This window comes from Perognathus longimembris, chromosome 20 (assembly GCF_023159225.1).
Source record: "Perognathus longimembris pacificus isolate PPM17 chromosome 20, ASM2315922v1, whole genome shotgun sequence".
Taxonomy (NCBI): domain Eukaryota; kingdom Metazoa; phylum Chordata; class Mammalia; order Rodentia; family Heteromyidae; genus Perognathus; species Perognathus longimembris.
In genome coordinates, this window is record NC_063180.1 from 29,094,334 (window position 1) to 29,115,453 (window position 21,120).

The window sequence follows — 21,120 nt, forward strand, 5'->3', positions numbered from 1 at the left end:
CAAATCCAGCCTTTAACACATGCTTGCTAGTCTGGATGGTACGCTGGGGTCTGGGTGATCTTCTCCCCTGAGCTCATGAGGGGATCAAGGCTCACAAAGGTAAGGCAGGTTCCCAGGCCACAGGGGAAGATGGCTAAGATGATCTGAACCCAAACCCTGTGCTCTTTCAAGCAGGCTACTGAGTACTGAACACCATGCAGTGCTGGGTACTCAGCACTTCATGCCGTTAGGTACTCAGCACTTGGTACTGCTGGGTGGATGGCATGGACACATCTCACCTTCCACCTTATAGAGTGGTGACCACCAACAAAATGCTACTCGTGCTTCTCTATCACTGCCATTGTAGGTCTGGGAATAGTAAATGCCCCACGCTAGAGCCCAGGAGGCTGTGGGGCCTCCGGACCTCTTCCCAGCTGCCTCCCTCCTGGCCATCCCAATAGGGCTGCATTTCCTCCACTGGTCCACCTGGGAGGCTTCCCACTCACACAGCACCTCTACTGCCCTAAGCTGGGCTCCACTGTGCACACAGTACCTCTGCTGCCCTAAGCTGGGCTCCACTGTCCATTAGCCCCAGCGGTTGGCCAGGCCACCGCAGCAGGCTGAGCTTCAGCCCGAACTCCCTCTCCTACTTTGTCAGTGGACCCTCATCCGCAAGGCCCTTCCTCCTGGGAAGTGACTGTGGACACTTACCTGGGCTGGCCCTTCTCCCTGGCTCGCCCTCAGTGTGGGACGCAGTCTGCTGGTCAGGCTTGGGTCCTGGGCTGCAGGCAGCAGCACCGGGGCCTCTCCCCGCTGTGTCTTCCTGCTGTGGTGTCGGAGGCAGTGGTGGCAGCAGCTCTCCGGCTTCCTGTGGTGTAAACAGGAAGTGTCAAGGCGGCTGTGCGGGTGGGAAGGTGAGGGGCTTTTGCTTGGACGGGAGGACGGACACTGAGCTGCAGGTGACTGCAGTGTCGTCGCACCTTGAAAGGAGCGTCCCTCCAGCCTCTGTGCTTGTGGTACAGCCGGCCTCTCAGAGGCCTTCCAGGCCTGGTCCTGTGGGTGCTCAAGGACTTACACCTGACCCCCGCCACACAGCCAAGTAACAGATGAGGAAACGCGGCAAAGACCGGTTTCTCAAACCACACCCGTGGGTCTGCCCACTGACAGAAGAGGGCAACTCATTCCCTGCCCCTGCTTGCTATTGGATGTCAAGATCCCTGCAGCAGCTCTCCCAGAGGATGTGAGTGGAAGATCTCTGTCCCCTGCTGTCCATGGCCATCAGTGCATGTGGGAATGGTCCACATGAAGAAATCCCGTGTCGAGGTGCCATGTGTCCGTGTGTCATTAGTATGTAAGTGTGGCGTCAGGGTCTTGTCAGTATGTTGACGATGGAGAGCTGGAAGCCTCTGATCCAGCCGTTCCACTGCGAGTCTCCGTGCGGGTCCTGTGGACCGGCTTTTCTGTCAGAGCCAGGGCTGACTGCAGGTCTGCCGTGACACACCAGGGCTGGTGTTCAAGAGCGCCTGTGCACTGTGCAGGACGCCAGGCCACCCACGGGTACAGCCCTGCACCTGGGCACAGGTAGCACAGCCTCTTACCTGGTCGCGGGCGGGCAGGGTGTGGTGGGAAGCACGTGGCGAGCTCTCTCTCTCTTTCAGACTCCGCTGAGGTGCAGTGTCGCTCTTGAAGTATTTTCTAGGGGGAGGCTTGGGCTTGGAGGCCGTTGGCTTTCTCACCAAAATCTCAAAAGATTTCTTCAGTCTCCGTGGCGGGTGGGCATCCAGGCTGCCAGGGAGTGGTGGGCTGTCCTGGGGTGGTCCCAGCCTCTGTCCCCGACCCAAGGACAGGGGCTCTGAGCCCCCACTGCAGGGGCTGCCCCCCGGGGACCCAGACACACAGCTGCAGTCACTGCTGGAGCGGACCATGGCCTGCGCCCTGCGCTGCGCGGCCGCCGCGGTCTTCTCCCGCCCCTTCTCCACCGTGGGCCGCCCGTGCCAGCTGCTCTCCAGCCTCTTCCCTCCTGCACAGGACACAAAGGGGCAGGATGGGGAGGGAGGAGCTCTGGCCTGATGGCTCACGTTGCCTGGGGTCAGGTCCCACAGAGCTGCACGTGGAGCGGGAACCCAGTGGGCCCACCTGAGTGCACATGGGCTTGCCCCACCATACACCCTGCGCTCTGTGCTGGCAGCTGAAGCCTGGGCTGCCAGGTGGGGAGGCATGCACGTCCACGTCCCCACGTCCTTACCTTCCGGACCCCACTGCTGCCTCTCCTTCCCGAACCTCAGGCTCTCCACAGCCTGAGCCACAGCTTCTTTGAGTTGCTGCTCAGCAACCTAGAAAATGTCCGGTTGCCCTCTTAGACAAAGGGTGGAAACCCCTGCATGGGGCCCAGGGGCAGCACCAGCCCTGCGCCTGGATTCTGCCCTCCTCCCTCCCTGCAATGCACTGCAAACAGTGACAACGTGACTTCCAGAGATGATTTGGGCATCGATGACTCTCAGGATCTCCAAATAACCTTGAATGTCTGTCTATTAATAGAGAGGTCCCCAAGTCCCCTTCTCTGCTCGCCACCTCCTGACTGCTCTCTGCAAGACTTTAGGCACCCTCACCACCTCACACTTTACCTCTGCAATCTGCCATGACATCATTATTACTGTGGTCACCTGTCATGACATCATCTGCCATGACATCATCATCATTATCATCGTCATCGCCATTCTATTGTCTGGGATGTGGCTCACAAGTCCCTCATCTCATCAGTTATAGCTAGGAGCCAAACAGACTTGTGTTCAAGTCTGCTTTCCCACTGTTGGGTAGTATATCCTTAAAATCCACTTCCCAGAGGATAGTTTACAAAATAATGCACTTGAAGCCAATGGTACAGGAAACAAAAGACAAGTGGAGTGTTCCTCTAGGCTGTGGAAAGTCTCTCAGCAGCAGCACCGCGACTTCCACCCATGTTGTGTCCCTAGCACAAAGGGGAGAGCACCTGGCGAAGGCCCGTCACCTGAGGGTCGGGGTGCCGGCTGACGATGATGGGTACCAGGCCGGGGCTACAGTGGCTCAGGACCGCGTAGACTTCGTTGAGGGACATGCAGTGCACCGGGGCGTCGTTGATCTCAACAATCTCATCTCCGCACCTGTGGTCACAGCCACAGGAAGTGGTCAGAGAGCTGATGGAGCTGGACGTGCAGGGCCACCTCCCCCCAGTCCACTCCTAAAATCTCTCAACAGCAACAGACACCCCCATCACCCACACAACTCAACATTCCCCTGGCCGCCTCCCCGAGCAGCCAAACTTCACACGCACGCTGGCCCACGAGAGCAAGCAAACTGCCTCCTCCATTCCTTAACCTCTAAGGACACCTGGTCCAGGTGAGACTGCCACTTAGCCAGTTAGCCCATGATTTACCCAGCCCACCCCGCCTTTGGCCCTCAGCACTCCTGTACACAGGAGGAAAGTCAGAGCAGAGGGGGTACCACAGGGTGAAGAAGCAGCCCAGGGAGAGCAGCCGTGGTCCCTGCAAGAACCAGTGGTGGAACTCCTCTCTGCTTAAGGCAGGACAGGAGCCATGAGCAACTGCTGGGCTTTGGATAGGTGCCCTAGAGGCATTGCTTCACCCTGTGCCAATCACGGGGCTACTGAAAACACACATGAGGGTGTGCCTCGAGTGTAGTCTCGGGTCTACTGGAAACAGACACGGACGTACCGCAGCCGTCCATCCAGGTGAGCCACGGATCCCGGAGAGAGCGTGTGGATGAAGATGCCAGAGATGCACTGGAAGTAGGGGACACTGCACAGGCCGATACCCAGGCCCACACCGGCCTCTGGAAGGCAGAATGGGGGGGGGCTTTCCAGGTGTGTACTGCCCTGTGAGGCACCCCAGAGTCTCATGGGCTACACAGTGACCCCACTTATCCCCCATCCACGGGCTACACAGTGACCCAGTTGATCATCCCGAGGCTGGAGGAGACTGGAAGGGGGGGGGTGGAGGCTGGAGGGGCTTGGAGGAGGAAATCAGAAGGTGGAGGAGGCTGGAGTAGCATGAAGGATGGGGAAGAGGCTAGAGGAGGAAGGAGGGGGTAAGAGGAAGGTGGAGGGAGTGGAAGAGGGAGGAGGGTGGTGGCAGGAAGGAAGGACACTGAGAAGGAAAGTGGAGGAGGCTGGGGGAGGCTGGAAGTGGGGTACAGGAGGCTGGAGGGGGTAGAGGAGGCTGGAGGAGGCTAGAGAGTGGTGGGGGGGTTGGGAGTTGAGGGGGGATGCTGAGGAGGAAGATGGAGGAGGCTGGAGGGAGTGGGGGATGCTGGAAGGAGTGGAGGACATTAAGAAGGAAGGTAGAGGAGGCTGGGCGAGGCCGGTGGCCCTCTCTGGCAGGTGGCACCCTAACCTTTCTTCAGTGAAACCTCCACCATGATTCTGTAGCTGGGCCTGGCAGGGCTGGTGGGGCTCTCCAGGGTGAAGGGGGGGCTGTCGCTGGCCACACAGGTGCTGGAGCTGAGGGAGCGGCAGAGAGGGGGCGACAGGTGTCTGCCCAGGGAAGGGGGTGTGGTCAGGCGGGTCCTCACAGTGAGGGTGAGCAGCCCCTTCTTGGCTTGCTGGAAGGAAAGAGAAGGGTTGACACCCGGCAGCAACAGCGGAGGAAGAAAAACAGCCGCGGAGGCAACAGCAATAAAAAACCATCACACAGTGGTGTGCACATGTACAATGCCTACATGTGTGCACTTCACACATGCAATGCATGATGTAGGACACACAGACACACATACCACATGTTATATGTGGCATACACTATGCAATACACACAGGTACATATACCACACATTGCACATGGTGTATGTTATTCAATACATATGCTACATATTACATACAGTATGTTGTGCACACATGCATACACACTACATATTTCATAGAGTATATACCATGCAACATATAGGTGTGCGTTACATATTACACCCAGCATATGCCACACGATACATATATGTGTGCATGCTACATGTTATTCTTGTGTGTGCATACTACACATTACATGCAATATAGACTTGCAATACATGCATGCATATTACACACAGTGTATACTATACAATCTATATTATCTATAAACTTATACTCCAGAGAGTCCTAAACTGAACTAACTAGGTGCTCCATGCAAAGGAGTTTTCATAAAGGGGCAGTGCTAAGAGTTTGGTGTCATGGCTGGCAGTCCCCAGAGTGTGGCCATGTGCAGATAAGAAATAATCACCTTGAACTTCTGCAAAGCATCCTGATGTGTTAGTCCAGCCATTGACTCACCATTGAGTTCCAGAATCTCATCACCTGTTGTTGAGAGAGTGAAAAATAGTAGCTAAGAATAGCATCTCCCGTACCAGACTCCAGCTGCAGCTTCAATCCACACACGCCCGGCTTTATATAACTACGCATGCGATGAGAAAAGGCCCAACTGAGAGCAGTTAGGGTGTCCTTTCCCAATCACACCAAGGAAGGATTTTTTTTTTCTTTAGGTTAGGAAAGCATCTACCCCTGTGGACTCCGAGGTCCAGCTCTGGGCTCTTCCACTTTGTCCTTAATTCAACCAAATCCGGTAAAAATTGCTTGGCCTGGGTTTTGCCAAAAACATCCTATATAATCACTTTTTGGAAGAGGAATCAAAATAAATTATCCGTAGTTTTGATCTAGAACAACAGATTCTTGCCCCTGCCATGCATCCCTAATCTACTTTCCAAAGACCGCTTGAGGGTTGAAACCAGAATTTCTACTAGCACAGCATCTCCTTGGCAGGCTGAAATTCAGCTTTTATGGCTGCTATTAACTGAAGAGACAATAAGAAGAAACAATAAGGCTTTGCTTGGGCATACCTGCATCCAGGCAAGAACATAAAACACAATGCTAGGCCTTCCTGCCTGCACAAAGGGTCGTTAAACCAACAGTGGAGGTTCCAGTCCCGTTGCTCTTCCCTTCCCTCCTTGGCTCCCACTTTCTGCCTGCCTGTGGATGACCCCTTACTCTGGATGGCACCTCCCTCCCCTCCCCTGTACCTCCCTCCCTTCCCCTACACCTCCTCTCCTCCATTATTTCCCCAGTGTTGAAGGCCCTGGAGTCTACATGCCGCCATCACTGCCTGGTGGACAGCGCCCCCTGGTGTCAGCCTGGACCGTGGCCTCCCCTCAGCAGTCTTCTCTCCCAGCCTCTTCTCTTCCCTGCCTCCACCTCTTCCTCTAGGCAATGCTTTGTCTTTCCCTAAGAGACAAAGACCACAAATCTCCAGCTTTCCCCTGGCCTTCCTGTTGTAACTGCTCGGGGCTCTGTCACTTGTGCTGACCATCCTGGCAGCCTCAGAGAGCAGCTCCTAGGAGGGCGGGCAGCCCTGGTATGCCAGTCCTCCCATCCTCCATTTCCAGTCTTGCATCCCAAGATGTGGCTCCATTCTGAACCAGCACCAAACCTCCAAAGGGCTCACAGCCTACACAGTGCAGCTGTGGGCACATGCAAGCTGATGAGCTTTCTGTAAAGAGCCAGTCACAAATACCTGGATTCTCATAGAGCCATGCCATCTGTTACCATGCCCCAGTGCTGGTGTCAAAACACAAACCTAGCCACCAAACAATATGTAAACGAAGGAGCCTGGCTGTGTCCAGTGAAGCTTTTCTGTGACACCGAAAGTCGCACTTCATTTCATTTTCCCACAACACACGCACACACACACACACACACACACACACACACACACACACAGGCACACACACAAAGAGAACAGTTTGGCACTTGTAACCATTTAGAAGTGAGCAGTGTAAAAACAGGTTGCGCCTACTGGACCAGAGTCTGCCCTGAGGCTGCCCACATTCTAAGAAACCATCGCTGCATTGTGTTGGGGCTGGCAAACATTTGCTTTTAAGAGTCACTTGGCAAAATGTGTTCATCTTTGCACATCCATTGGGCGAGCCCCTCCTCAGCTTCCCTCCAATTTCTAGCTACCTACCCTTGAACTTTATCTCCCAGCTGAAATCCAGAGGCCTCTTTAGACCAAGCCTATAGCCTAATAACCTAATGTGACCTCAGGGACAACTTGAAGGTGCGGCCCTGACCCCCTAGGACCAGAAGGCAAGTGTCTCAGTTTCTTAGGAGGACTTGGGGCTTCCATTCTATGGTGATACCGAGAGCTGACAGGAAAGAGCTGGGGTAAAGGGTGGGGAGGAGGACAAGGGGAGGGGGTCCAGCAGGCAGGTCATGTCTGATTCCTCTCTGTATTCCTAGAGCCTTTACCTCTACAGTATCTCAAAGAATGGCTTCCCCTCTCATCTGCTGGATGCACTGGCCTTAATTCCTGTGGCCGTGGGTGGAAGAGGCCAGCGGGTGGGGAAGAAAGAGGGTATCGGGGAACCCTAGCAGTGGAAGGATCATGGAATGGAGGGACCAGAAAGGAAAGGGGGGAGGAGAGGCTGTCCAGGCTGGTGAAGGCCCCCAGTGATGATGGGGAGCTGAAGGGAGAAGGTCCCCTCCACCCACCTGCAGACCTCAGGTGTGTGGATGGCCTAACAATTCTGGATCCTTCCTTTGATTTCTCAACTATTCTCCGATAACAGATGGGGAATCTACCTTCTTGTAGCCTTCCGTCAGCTGCCGCAGCTCCCCCTGCAAAGATGGTTTTGACGTAAATCCCAATGGGGCCATAAATGCTGTCCTCTCCCCCAACAATGCTGAAGCCCAGGCCCTAGGGGAAGAAGAGAGGCTGGGATGAGAGTACACCATGCCAATCCTGAGGAGTATTTCCTGAGCTCTTGCTCTAGCCCGGAATACAGGAGAGGACAGGGTGCCCTGAGGGACAAGGCCACACCAGGCCTCACAAAGGAATGGGAGGAGCAGTAGCAGTAGCGTGTAGCCTGGGTGCTGCATCATACCACAGCCTGGGTTGATGCATGGTACCGCAGCCCAGGTGCTGCATTTTACTGCAGCCTGGGTTGATACATCGTACCGCAGCCTGGGCTGCATTACATCTGAAATTCTCCAGGAGTGGCGCCTCCACATGCACAGACAAAGGTGGATGGAGACCTTGTCCTGGCTCTCTCTCCAGTTAGTAACTCTGATCAAGCCGCTTTGAGTCCCAGCTCCCCCTGTGAAATGCTCCTGGTGTGGTGTCGCCTCACCCACACCTAGCGACAGCATCATGAACTCAGTGGCAGTAACAGCGGCAGCTGATGACAGAACAGCAACCGTTCCTCCTCCTTCCCCGAGCCCCTTCCTGCTTCTGCTCTGGGTCCCACCTGCCTCTCCTCCAGGCCCCAGACACATGCCATCCCTCTGCTCCAGGCGCCATCCTCCCGGGCCAGGCTACACACAGGGGCCTGGGGTTGTGGGGGCTCAGGCTTGGATACCACACCCACTGCAGCACAGGTGGGAGGAATTTGGGAGTGGAAATTTCCAGTAACAGGGGAAATGAGTGACAGCGGGAGAGGGGAGAGTGGCTAGGCTTGCCCTACAGCTGTACCAGGGAGCCCACAGAATGGGGATCAGAAATAGGACAAGGACTCAGGATGCACAGGTCCCTCCTTGAGGACCACTGCAGCAATCAGTCCTCATAGCAACCTTGCACTAGACTATCAGAGGCAGCCTTCCATTCCAGCCCTGGGCTGCAAACACGGCCCCCTATGTCCCAGGGGACACAGCCGGGGGAAGCTGCGGCTGATGGCCGAACTCACACACCATGGAGTCACCCAAATGGAGCAGGGAGCACAGAGGCCAAACATCCATGAGTCCAGCTTTCATTTCCCAAACTAGAAGAAACACAAGGTAAGATGTCTTCCCCTACATTCCTGGGTTTAGGGGTCAGGTAAGCGCAGGTCCTGGGAAATCCGCTTCCAGGAAGGAATGAGGGAGAGCACTCTGAGAGCTATGGCAGCAGCTCTGCTGGGAAGCACAAAACGGCGATGATCCTGGCTTACCTTGGCCTGGCCCTTCATGAGCACGATATTGGAGATGACGGAGGCCTGTGGACCCCATGGCTGCCCCAGCTGCACTGTGCTCAGTGATCGAGTGGGTCTGGAAGCTCCCTGTAAGGAGGAGCCAGGGTTTTAATGTGCTTGGAGGGCTACTTGCTTTGTGGAATCTACTTCCTCATTGCCAGGCCTACATCCTCAGGTCCTGGCAAGAGAGGAGGCCCTGTAGCTGCCCATGCCGGGCACAAGGGGGCGCTCAGCAGACAGTGAGCTATTCCTACCGGGATTTTTACATCTACTTTTTATTTTGCCTACTAATCAAACACTGCTGTAGTTTGTGGACATGAAAACATGCAGGAAGGATTGTTCAGCCCTTCCAACCATCCCAGCTTCCCGTCTTCCCGTCCTCCATCCTCACCGCAGTCTGTGCTGCTGGACAGTCCAGCTGTTGAGAGAGCGACTTCCTGTTGCTACAGAGAGAATAAGGCTGCCGGTCTGTGGTGTCCACAGATTTCTTGGTCACTGGGAAATCAACCTCTCCTGAGCAGTATGGATTAACACCTGCATCGAGAGGGAGAGATCCAAGAAAAAAGCATCTGCAGTCTCCAAATGCAGAGCTGGAGGAGGAACAGCACCAGCCTCTGCCTTCTGCCAATCCCTCGTCAGCCAGGGGCCACGTGGTGCCCAAGGCTGGTGCATGGGGGAGGCACTGTTGCAGATGTGGGCAGAGCGTCCCTCCTCTCCTCACAGGAGCCCTGAACTGCTGGGTGCCGACCAGGCCTTTCCACAGGCTGGAACTCAGCAAGCGTCCAGAGATAGCATCTCCTATGTGCCAAGCCAAGTGCAAGGCCCTCAGGAAACCACACACTACCTCAAACCCCATCCCACCTGCCAATGCATTTCCAGTCCCAACCAAGGAGCAAGGGGAGGGAAGCAGCGGAGTCCCAAGGCAGACAGAACCCAGCCAGGGCCTCGTGGGGGAGGCCAGGCAGATGCCTCCCAGCCGCCCACACCCAGAGGGAAAGCCCTCCACCCTCCAGTGAGCTCAGTAAACACAATTTATACAGCTTCCTCTGCCTTCCTGTCTTCCAACCATCCACACAGCTGGAGAAACCTTCAGAGATGCCCTGATTCCGTCAGCACTTCCCCACTAAAGTACAGTGCTAGCCACATGGACAACTTAAATTAAAACAAGGGAGACTAATTGTAACATTATATTCACTATGCATTGTCTTTCTGGCACAGAAATAAGACAATGGGACTTTGACAGCCTGCTTTTCCTAGCATTGCTCGGGCTTCAAAGCTGCATCATCTGTACTTGCAGCCTTTTCCACTGGAGGGCGCCATGTTCAAGCCCGCAGAAAGACAGGGGTTTCCTAGCACCCCTACCCAAGAGAGGAAGAAATGTAGGAAGGCAAGTGGAGCCCAGCTACAGAGGTGACCCTGGAGAGGCCAGCCGGCTGGGGGTGGAGGGGGGTGTGGCAGGCCTTGAAGAATGCTCTGGGAAAGGCCAGCCACGCCATCTTGGTGTAGTACAGGTGGACCAGAAGGAATTTCTCCTCATGTTCAAAGGCAGCATGGCCCTGGCCCCAGCCCTGGGGACATTCCGAAGCCACTGAGGCCACACTTACTAGTGGAGTTGCTACGTGTCCTCTGGTGGCAGACTTTAGGGAACAGGAAGCGACTGCTCTGTGCCTCAGCTTTCCCAGGCTTTTCTCTGGAGGAGGCTGTAGAAGATTCCTGCAAGGGAATGCTCATCTTAGTTACTCAGCAACCCCGGACAATGGAGGTGCATGCTGGGCTTACGTATAATGGAAAGAACGAGCTGATTTCGGGGTTTCCCAAAATCTGTCCATAGTCAATCCCTGTTGTGTTAACCAAACTAAGCCTTTGCTCCTTTGAGTTGATTATCTCTGGTACCTGCCAGGTGGGGAAATCTGACTGGCGCGCTGAGCCTTGAACCCGGAGGAGTAAGGTTTGGCTGCATGAAGAGTGGGGATGGGATTTCGGGTGGGCGAGGCAGCCATGCAGAGGTTTGAGGTGGTGGCCAGTGGCCACGTGATCAAGGGAGAAGCCGGACTGGGCTGTGCCATCAGAAGGGCAGCTTCGAGAGCAGATGGAAAGGTAGATGCTTTACCTTCTCCCCACACCCCTTTATTCCCCTCCTTCTCACCACACTCTCTTGCCAGAACGGATTCAACATACCTAGGGGCTAACAGCAGCTCTGGGGGCAGGAGCCCCAAATGCCTGTGGCAATGACTGGAAGTCACACACATGCTCTTCGGGGTCCCTGGACCCTAGCATGCCTGGGGCCCCACCTTGCTTCCTGCTTGGGCCTCGCCTGCCTCCCTCCCATCCTCCCGCACACAGGCAGGGACATGGTAGCTCCGTGGGAGTCCTAGATCCCCCACCCCTCCGGCTGTGGTCAGGACCCACAGCTGCTCTTCTGTGGCAGGAAGTGGCCCGTGGCCAAGGGATTCGATTTCCCACTTGCTAGGGAAACCCGGGCCGCAAAGCCACAGGCCAAGCTGCCCATTGGCAGTGAGACGAAAGAACGCAGCTGAGTGGCGCCTGGACCGCACGCCACACACAGCACATGCAGAGATGCGGATGGCTGACCGAACTCATCACCCCGAGGCGCCTCCTCATCACCCCGAGTCGCCTCCACGCGTAGTGACGTTGCCTGAGCCATGTTGTGAGTGTAAAGAGAGGCAGCATTCGCCACATGGGTCAGCACAGCCCAGGTCCTTCATGAGGGCAGCTCTGGAGTAAAGGACCCCACATCCCCTGCTCTGCTGCTGCCCCTCCCCAGGCCGGGGTCCGGGGACTCCAGACCCCCGCCAAAGCCGAGCTCATGCAAACCCAGGTCAATACTGGTGGCCCCTCCTACCCATTTATGCAAATCCCTCCCCACTACAATTTGCAGGGCACCCAGGCGATGTGCCAGGGTGAGTAAGCACGGTCTGACGACATTCAGCCACAGAGAAACTGAGGCACAAGTGCAGACGCAGACAAAGATGGCCTCAGAAGGGCTGGTGCCCCTTCACTCCAGGTCTGTGCTGTTGGGAGCAAATTGCCCTGCTGGCTGGAGGGGAGTGGGGTGCCCACCCCTGGCTGGGGGGGGCAGGGTGCTCAGCTCTGGCTGGAGGGAGGCGGGGTGCCCACCCTGGCTGGAGAGGGGCAGAGTGCCCAGCTCAGGCTGGAACGGGGGGCGGGGTGACTCTTTGCTAGGGAGGGTGGTAAGTGGACATTGCCAGGTGTCCCCAGGCTGTCACATAAGGAAGTGAAGATGCACAGGAAGAGGGGATAGCAGATCCAGGAGCATGTCAGGGAGCCAGGAAGCCAACCCTCCCTGTGCCACCTCATCCAGGGCAGAGCAGGGGTGAAGCTGGCTGGGAACTGTTGGGGCAGCGTCCAGTGGAGGACGGGATGTGAGGGCTGATGGGCAGCGTCCAGCAGAGGATAGAACATGCCCCACCTACCTAGCTGGGACTCTCCTTCTAACTGGCGGGGTCCCCACTCTCGCCCTTACCCTCACTCCACCTGGCTGGACTTCCCTCCCTTTAGCCTCCAGTCTCCTCGAGGGCATGTAGAATACTCTGCCTTTGAGTCTGTTAGTCCCTCTTTTCAAGATTCTAGGTCAGACGGAGTTGGCACTGTTGGAAGTCGGCTCTTAGCATCCTGCCATTTGAATCCATCCCAGGTGCCCGAGACTCCTAGAAGGAAGGGCGCATGGGCGTCTTAGGTGCTGCCTGAACTCAAATGCTGGCTTTGGACTCTGCACCTCTCTGGCACAGCCTTGGGCGGAGCTGGCTGGCCCTGGGCCCGGGTGTGCCACCTCTGCCCCTCTGATGAGGCTTGTTCATTTCAGCTTGACTGCTTGTGCAACTTCCTGTCAGTGAATTCTCACATGGGCGTTTCTGGAGCAGAGGCCTCCCTCAGCCTGTCCAGATGCTGTTTTGAAATCCTTGTAGCCATGGCATTGCTGGAAGCTGAGAAGGCTGTCTTGGCCAACTGAGTCACGCCTGGTGCCGGGCTGCGCTGGTGCAGGGAGGGCAGAGGAGGGGAGAGGAGGGCAGGGCAGCAGCCCGGGACTGGGACCAGAGTGTCCCTGGAACAGGAAGCAGCAGCAGCTGTGCAGGCGCTTTCAAGGCACCTCCAGAGAGGGCAGGATGGCTGCGGCCCTTGGCCTCGGTGACCCAGCACCCTGACTGAGAGGCCACATACAGCTGAGTCCTTAGACTTTCATGGAATCGCCTGCTCTCCTCCAAATGGACACCAGATCTCAGGTCTGAGCTGGGCACTGCCACTCCCTGCCATCCCAGCTTGCCCTTGACTCAGACTTGACCCATCTGTGCAGGCCACCCCCTCCTCTGTCCACAGACACTCCGCAGCGCCCCAGCGCATGGCCAAAGGCCTCCTGAGCAACAGCGGCTCACACCTGCCATCCCAGCTACTCAGGAGGCTGAGACCTGAGGATCACAATCCAAAGCCAGCCTGGGCAGGAGCGTGCAACACTCTTATCTCCTATGATCCTCCAAAAGACAGAGGGGAGCTGTGGCTGAAGTGGTAGAGTGCTAGCCTTGAGCAAAAGAGCTCAAGGACAGCGCCCGGGACCTGAGTTCAAGCCCCAGGACTAGCTAGGGGGTGCACGCACATACACACACACACACACACACACACACACACACACACACACACACAACACCATACTTCCATCTAGACTTGAACAGTAGAGCTTCCTGCCTCCAGTCATCTCCACCAGGACGCCTCCCCAGACCAGCTTTACCCAAACCTCCCTTCCCAGCTGTGCCCGAGCCACGTGCAAACTCACTGTTAGCCAGTGAGCGCCTGACAGTGGCTGCTGGCCAGGTATGCTGACCGCACAACCATTACTGCACTCGCAAACAATGCCATCCTCACCATCAGTGTGCACAAACAGAAATGGCATTCACCATTACTACATACTGCGAGGTACCAGTGGGTTTTCTATTACTGATGCCACAACTGTATCTTTGCAAAGCTCGTGTGAGTTATAGGCCATTACTAACACGCTCAGTGCCATACTTAAGAAAACGGACATACAGAGAGGTAAGTTAGCTGCCCAGGATGGCACAGACCCTAAGTGGGAATGTGAGACCCCAGTCCGTGCCCCTGCAATCCCAGCCTGTGCCCCAAGGCCTCAGCCGTGAGAAGACGATGGTCACTACCCTCCTCCTGAGGGTTGTGGAGGAGCACAGTGAGCTATGAGCTGTGTGTAGCACATCAGAATTGCTGAGATGGGGGAGGCGAGGTTTTGCCATCATCCCTCAATCTGTGTTACACATTACATTACTTGCTCACGTTCACATCGGCAGAGGCCACCTGGAAAACACCCAGTGGGCACTCGGGGCATGAACTTGCCCTCCCCTCCTCACCCATGCCCTCTGCCGGAGCCAGGCTCCCTGGCTGTTCCATAAGTCTTCAGAACAACCTGCCCACCATATCTCCTCTGACCCCAAAGACGTCCCACTGCATGGAGCATTGCCCCTGGTGTCTTCCTCCAGCGCTCCAGGCTCGGGGTACCCTGTGCTGACAAAGCCTGTCATTGGCTCTCAAGCAAGCATCCCCTGAGCCTGACTTGCCACCATGCTGGTTTATACAGTTGTCATGGAGGCCCTGGCTTAAGTTTCTCTTAGCTTCTGTTCAGAATGAAAACGTTAGCTTTCCCAATTTTGAATGAATGGATTGCAGGAGGAATTCCCAACATGGACACCAGCCCGAGGGTCTTCCAGCCTCTGGTGCCTGGGCCTACCTTCATGAAGAACATCCACCTGCAGTTCTTGCCTCCATCGCCTCCAGCCACATGGAGCTGAGCAGCCTCAGGGGCCCGTGTGAGGTCAGGGAGGCTGCAGAGCCCTGCCTCCGCTGTGTCGTCCAGTGGGGTGGCCGAGTGCAGAGGTCCCCGCATGGGGGAAGGCGGAGGCCCCTCCGGGGCCCGGGCCAGAGCAGCTTCCAGGGGGTTAGGGAACCTCTCCTCTGGACTGGAGCTGTCCTCGCTGGTTCTCCCATTGCAGAGGATCAGGGAGCGGGAGATGGACCGGAACTTCATAGATTTGCGGCTCTTTCCAGAGCAGCCGTGGGGCTCCATCCTCAGAGAGGAAGTGAGGCCACCCTTCTTCTTTTCTTGGTCTCTGGCCCTGGGCTGGTGGCTGGCACCCAAGCTGGGCTTAGCAGCCACACCATGAGTCCCTAGAGGGAAGAGGAAATGGGAAGAAGCCACGTGACTTGTTGACACATGGAGCTGGACAGGCACAGCCTTGAAACCTGGGCCTGGGCACCCAGGACACAGGGCAGATGGCACCCTGGAACCTAGCCATGGACACCCAGGCCTCAAGGCAGATCGATGCATTGCACTGTAAGGGTTCACCCTGGCTTTCCTGTCTGCAAGCCAAGTGGGGCTCCATTCACCCAATGGTCAGCATGCCTCCTCTCCCAGTCTAAGCCTTCATCCTACAGGCCGAAATGCAAGGTGCTGGCAGAAGAGCCCATATCAGAGTCACAGGAAAGAGTGGGCACCATGAGGACCATGGCTTATGAGCATTTAAACTTGAAGCCCATCTTCAAGAAAACCCAGTCTGTACAGGGCACAGAGGAGAGGACCAGGGAGGGCCAGAGAGGGACAAGGAGGGATAAGGAGAACCAGGGAGGACTCTCTCCTTCCTGTCCAGTCCTGTTATTCTCCTTGGTGACTCTCAGTGTCTCCACAGACACCCCAGGTTCCAGGAGCTCAGCTGTGACCACTGGTAATAGAAAGTTGAGGCTCTCACCAGTACCAACCTGCCATAGCCTTTGTGAGTAAAAAGGGAAACTTGCCGGGGCTGTACGAGGTTCAGCAATGAAACAGGCAAATGTGTGCCCTTCCCAGGGCTTTGGGCTGTGGCCGGGCCAGGGCCCCAGCACCACGGCCACCAGAACCGGTCACCAGCCCAGGGCCGCAGCCCAGCCCCACACCTGGCTCCCAGCCTCATCCCCGGCTCTGCCTTCCCACGAGAGGCCTCCAAGGGTCCCCAAAGGGCAGGTGACAAATGAGGCCCGGTGCTGCCCAAGCCACAACACGGAGTCGATTCCAGATCAACAAGCAATGGGTTACCCACCCCTTCCCTCACCCCTGCGCTGCTTGTGCTCATTGATATCTGCATCAGCCCTTCTTCTTTCAATTTATTCACCAGCAGCCTATGGACAGCCCCCAACAGCAAAGAACCAAATCAGAGGAGAAGCTGAAGCCTCTGAGATCTTCTACCTGTCGGGCTCCATTCAACTGCCTCGTTTTACAGAAGACACAAGTGAGGTCCAGAGGGGTTAAGTTCATTTCCCAAGGTCACACAGATAAGACTCAGGGCAGGCTGAGCCCTAGAGTGCGGCTCTCCCCTCTGCCCCTGGCTCTCTTTATCTTTAGCCTCGGAACACACTCCAAGTCAGTCCCTCTGCCTTTGAATGCACTAGCTTCTCGGTCCTCTGCCCCTGCCTCCCTTCCACTCACATCTTCCTGAGCAGTCAGTCTACACTCTCCTCTCTCTCTCCTTGTCCCTACCCTTGCCGCACAGAGCTGGCCTCCTTCCCCTCCAGCCTCTGACACTTTTCTCTCTCTTGGTTCTGTACACCCTATGTCCCGGAGTCCAGAGGCCATGCCCACTTGGTCAGCTGTTGCTCTTCACCATGTGAAGATGGCTGCCTAGGAGCCAAGCTAACCCAGGAGGTGTGGAAGCCACAGAGGAAGGGGGAGATGTGCAGAGAGAAAAACCCAAGAGGGACTGAGTCCACAGGATGCCCCACACGCAGCTAGATGCAGCCATGCCCGAAGCCATATCTAGCCAGTTCTATTCAGTTCTAGAAACCAATAGGTTGGTTCCTTTTCTGGATTTAACAAAATAATCCTCCTTGCATAATGGTTCTTCACCCTGGTGCTGCTGGCACAAGGCATGGAAAACAATGGCTTCCAAAGACCAAGAGAGCGTTCAGATCTGTTTCTTATCCCATGCCAAGTCTTAGATGGGAGCCAGCCATGCCTGGTCCGTGCTGGAGCCCTCCGTCCCTCTGCCCTGGGCTGGCTCTTCTACCCCTTTCTACTAAGCAGTGCCACGGTCTCCAGAGTTCCTGAACAGCAACACCTACTTCCTTTCCCCTCTGTAACTGACCCGGCAGAATCCATCTGTGGCCATCTGCAGGAGTGGCCAATGCATGCAAGTTTTAAGAACAAGGATCTGGAGGGAGCGACCACTTCCCCAGCGGGCCCTCACAGGAGCGAGCAGGCCTGTGGGCACCAGGGCAAGGCGGGGCCCTCCTCTCAGCAAAATGCGCCTTGTGCATGCAGGAAATGCCAGGAAGGAAGAAAGCAGCCCCAAAGGGCTGAAGTGGGGCTGGCACCGAGACACACAGGAGAGGCAATGGAAAGCCCGGTGCGGTCACACGGTCACCCAGCTGTGCTCAGGACACTGAATTGGTTGTGGCTCTGGAGCCCTATGAGTTGCATCCATCTGTGTGCCCTCCATGTGTGCCAAGCCCCACCAGCCTGTGGCTGAGCCTCCTCCAGGCAGCCTGCGTGGGCGCAGGGCAGCCAGCACCCATCTGCTCTGTGCTTTCCCCGCAGGGCCCTGTACTCTCCCTGCAGGGCTCCATGCTCTCCTTGTGGAGCTCCATGCTCTCCCTGCAAGGCTCCATGTCTTCCTTCAGGGCCCTGTGCTCTCCTTGTGGGGCTCCATGCTCCCCACGGGGCTCCTTGCTCTCCCTGAGGGGCTCCATGCTCTCCCTGTGGGGCTTCATGTGCCCCATGGGGCTCCCTGCGGGGCTCCATGCTCACAGGGGCCCCTGCAGGGCTCCATGCTCTCCCCCGGCTACTGGGCAGACACATGGCAACCTGGTCAAGTTTGCAAGCTGACAAAGATGTGTCTTAATTCCACAGAAATCCAGAACTCCAGGAGTTCTGGAGCCACTTGTCTATCTTGCACCCATTACCTTGTATTCGTTTCTTGCAGGAGTTAGTCCCAGGACCCTCGTCTAAGTGAGTGGGGCACTGCCAGGCTGAAGGGTCACGCTTCTCATGGTCAAAACTGAGGGCCCCGCATGGAGCCCCCCTGGGGGAGGAGGAGCTTGGCTGGGCAGCAGGACTGCAACCTCGTGTGCCCACTGCCCCGCCACCTCCTTCTTCCCTTCCTCCCTCCACACCGCCAGTACCAAGATGCAAAAATCCCAGGAACCAGCCTCTAGACTGCCCACCCGACCAGGGACTGGCCTCCAGCCCTGCTGCCCACCCAGGCTCCACAGCTGCTGCCTCCTGCACACCACCGTGCAATGTGGCAGCACGGGGATGTATGCCCAAGCGCCCGGGGGGGTCCCAAAGGAAGAAAGTTCCAGCAGCCAAGAACTTCCCATCGGAGTGCAGGAGGCCCAGGTAGCAACCACTGGGCCAAACAGCAGCCTGAAGGTCACTCACTTACCCGGTGCCCATTGATGTCCTCCACACAGCCCCCGGGACACCCACCTGCCTCCTTCTCTCTCCAGCCCCCAGCAAGGCACTACCCACAGCAGCACCCAGCCCAGGACCCTGGGCCCGCGTTGGATCGGCAGAGGAGCGGCGATGGCTGCTCCTTCCTCTTGCAGTGTCAGCCCGCATCGCCTGCTCTGACGACAGGGCACTGCAGGCGCTCCCTCTCCACCTGCTCCGGACTGGTGACTGGCCAGTGCGTCCAGCCTGCACAGATTCGCCAGCAGACCCCCAACTGGGGCCATCTGACTTCTCCATGTGCAAGGCCTGGTCCAAGAAGGGGGCTGCCAGGGCCGGGAGGCTCAGCCTCAGAACAAGCCCGCCATCTGCTAAGCCACAGGGAACACCCAGGAGGAGGAGCCCTTGCCCGCACAGCCATAGCCAGGTTCCCGGTCCAGCCCAGGCCTGCCTACCTTCCCTGGGCCGCACACAGCAGCCAAAAGAGCCTGAAGGTACATCTAGAAGCTTCCCATAAGCATCCACTACTAGTGTGGTAAATCACACCCGCTATCCCCGCACTTAGGAGACTGAAGTGGAAGGATCACAAGTTCAAGGCCAACTTTGGCAACTTAGCCAGACTGTCTCAACACAACACAGAAAAGGGCTAGGATGTGGCTCAAGTGGAGGGGCGGTTGCCTAGTACGTGCAAGGCGCTGAGTTCAATTCCCAGGACCACAAGACAAATAGAACATCATCATCACTCAAAATCCTGCCAGCAATCCAGGAAACATGCCCATTTTACAGGTTGAGAAAGTCACTACCCAAGAGTTCATTGAGCACCTACTTCCTATGTGCTTCATGACCTTGAGCTATATCTTATGACTGGCTCAGCAAAGTCAAGCAGCTTTCCCAAGTTCACACAGCTAGCAAGGAATCAAACTTCCCAGTACCATCAAGACCCCTTTGCCTCTAAGCTCTGGACCAGAGTGTGCCCCTTCCACTTCTCCTACAAGACAAATCGGTTCTCAGGAGCTGGTTTCAGTGACTGACTCAATGATTCTCTAGCCCCATCCTCAAAGGCAGGAGCAGCAGCAGCATCTGTTAGAAAACAACAGAAACAAAAGGCCCCCAGTTCCTGCACCCTGGGGCCAACCTCCAGGTGATTCACAAGCCTTCCGAGTGATTCTGTGGCGCGCTCGTGTGTGAGAAGAGTAACCTGACGTACATGAAGTGAGTGACAGCCACAGCGTAGAGGGGTGTGACTTGACTGTGTCCCCTGCCCACTGTCACATCACCTGATTAGTGTGCCCTCCCTCCCACCCCCAGCCCCTTTGAAAGCCTAATCTCAGAGTGACATTGAACCCATCTGTCTCCACAAAGCACCCACACATCTGCCCTTAGGCCTGCCAGGCAGGGACCTCTGTGGTCCAGTCTGCTCAGGCACTGGACACTCCTGGCTCCACACCAGAGGCCTGGCTCGCACACCTCTGCCAGCCAGGCTTCTGATTCCAGGGTTTTAATGAGGGTGGAGGTGCAACCTGTGGGAGGCTGTGAAATTCCCCTGGAGCCTGCGGAGGCTGGGACTGCTGGGGGTGCCTGAGGCCACTGTGGAAAGAAGGCTGCCTTTGTAGCCAGCACAAGCCAGGGGGCAGAGCAGGAATTTCTGAAGTGGGGAGCTGCTGCCTGCCCCCCACACATCCCTCGTGTTGCTTGGAATTCCAGAAGCCACATGTAACTGGGCTCATGTGGGCAGCGCTCACGTGGCTGGAGCCTAGGACTGGGGCTCTGCACCCCAGGCCTGTGGAGGCCCCCAGCCTCCCTCCTGCACCAGCTCTGCCCTCCCCGCCACCTGAATGCTGGTCCTGCCCCACTGGCCAGCTCCCTGCTGCAAGGAGGACACAGCAGGGGAAGGCCTGAGTTGGTGAATACTCAAAAGCCAAGCCTTCCTGCACACGCTCAGTCCTCTCAGCCTTGGTTTGCAGATTTGGCAAGTGATGAAAGTAGGCAGTCCAGCACAACTATGGGCAGCAGAAGGCCCTGCACACAGCTCTGCCAACCAATGGGGAGCCTGCCCTCCCTTCATCCCTAATGAACCACTCCTTCTCAGGGAGCAGCCAACGTGACCAGGGGGACTTCTCAATGTGTACGAATACACACATACATATGAACATGTGCAGCTACATGCATGTGCACATATATTTACACACATGTGTGCACATACACACGGGCACATGCATGTACACATGCACACACAAATATACACGCATGTGCATGGCACCACCACACTCAGACACCCATGCACACAGGCCCACATGTGTGTGCAAATGTACTCACCCATACACTTGCACACATGTAAATACACACAAGCACCTGTGTGCATGCATGCATGCACGCAGACAGTTTCAGCTTTGTGAGGAAGGCTCCTGCCAGCTTTCCACGGGCTGGCTTCACTGCTCAGCATTTTATCTCGCTCCATCCCCTCAGCAACTCCATGAAAACAGGTCCCGTGGGTCCAGGCATTTTATAGGTGGAAAGAGCAAAGCTGGGAGTGCAAGCAGCTTGCCTCTTGGGGGCACAGTGCTACATGGCAGAGGGGCCTGGGAAAAGGACATCTCAGTGCCCCTGGACTTGGCCAAGGGCAATGCTGCCTGGTGGCTTTGGGAAGGGGCAGGTGTCCGGCACGATGCTACCCAATGTACTGGCTCTTAACCACACCAAGTTCAGAAGTCTGTTCAGTGAATGATGCTGAG

General features: G+C 56.5%; 1 protein-coding gene across 2 annotated transcripts in view; it reads right to left on the reverse strand.

Moving 5' to 3' along the window:
- Il16 (interleukin 16) overlaps positions 1 to 21,120 on the reverse strand; it is a 35,036-nt gene that overhangs the window by 8,314 nt on the left and 5,602 nt on the right. Inside the window, exons 2-13 of one of the 2 annotated variants that reach the window (XM_048368883.1) lie at positions 14,702 to 15,138; positions 10,539 to 10,647; positions 9,326 to 9,468; positions 8,914 to 9,021; positions 7,571 to 7,685; positions 5,220 to 5,293; positions 4,368 to 4,575; positions 3,690 to 3,807; positions 2,987 to 3,119; positions 2,225 to 2,312; positions 1,578 to 1,999; positions 691 to 847 (exon numbers count right to left, since the gene is read on the reverse strand). In XM_048368883.1, the coding sequence (XP_048224840.1) occupies positions 691 to 847; positions 1,578 to 1,999; positions 2,225 to 2,312; positions 2,987 to 3,119; positions 3,690 to 3,807; positions 4,368 to 4,575; positions 5,220 to 5,293; positions 7,571 to 7,685; positions 8,914 to 9,021; positions 9,326 to 9,468; positions 10,539 to 10,647; positions 14,702 to 15,138 (2,112 nt within the window). Of the gene's footprint in view, positions 1 to 690; positions 848 to 959; positions 1,110 to 1,577; positions 2,000 to 2,224; positions 2,313 to 2,986; positions 3,120 to 3,689; positions 3,808 to 4,367; positions 4,576 to 5,219; positions 5,294 to 7,570; positions 7,686 to 8,913; positions 9,022 to 9,325; positions 9,469 to 10,538; positions 10,648 to 14,701; positions 15,139 to 21,120 lie in introns of those variants that run through there. The other variant, XM_048368884.1, reaches the window with a different exon arrangement.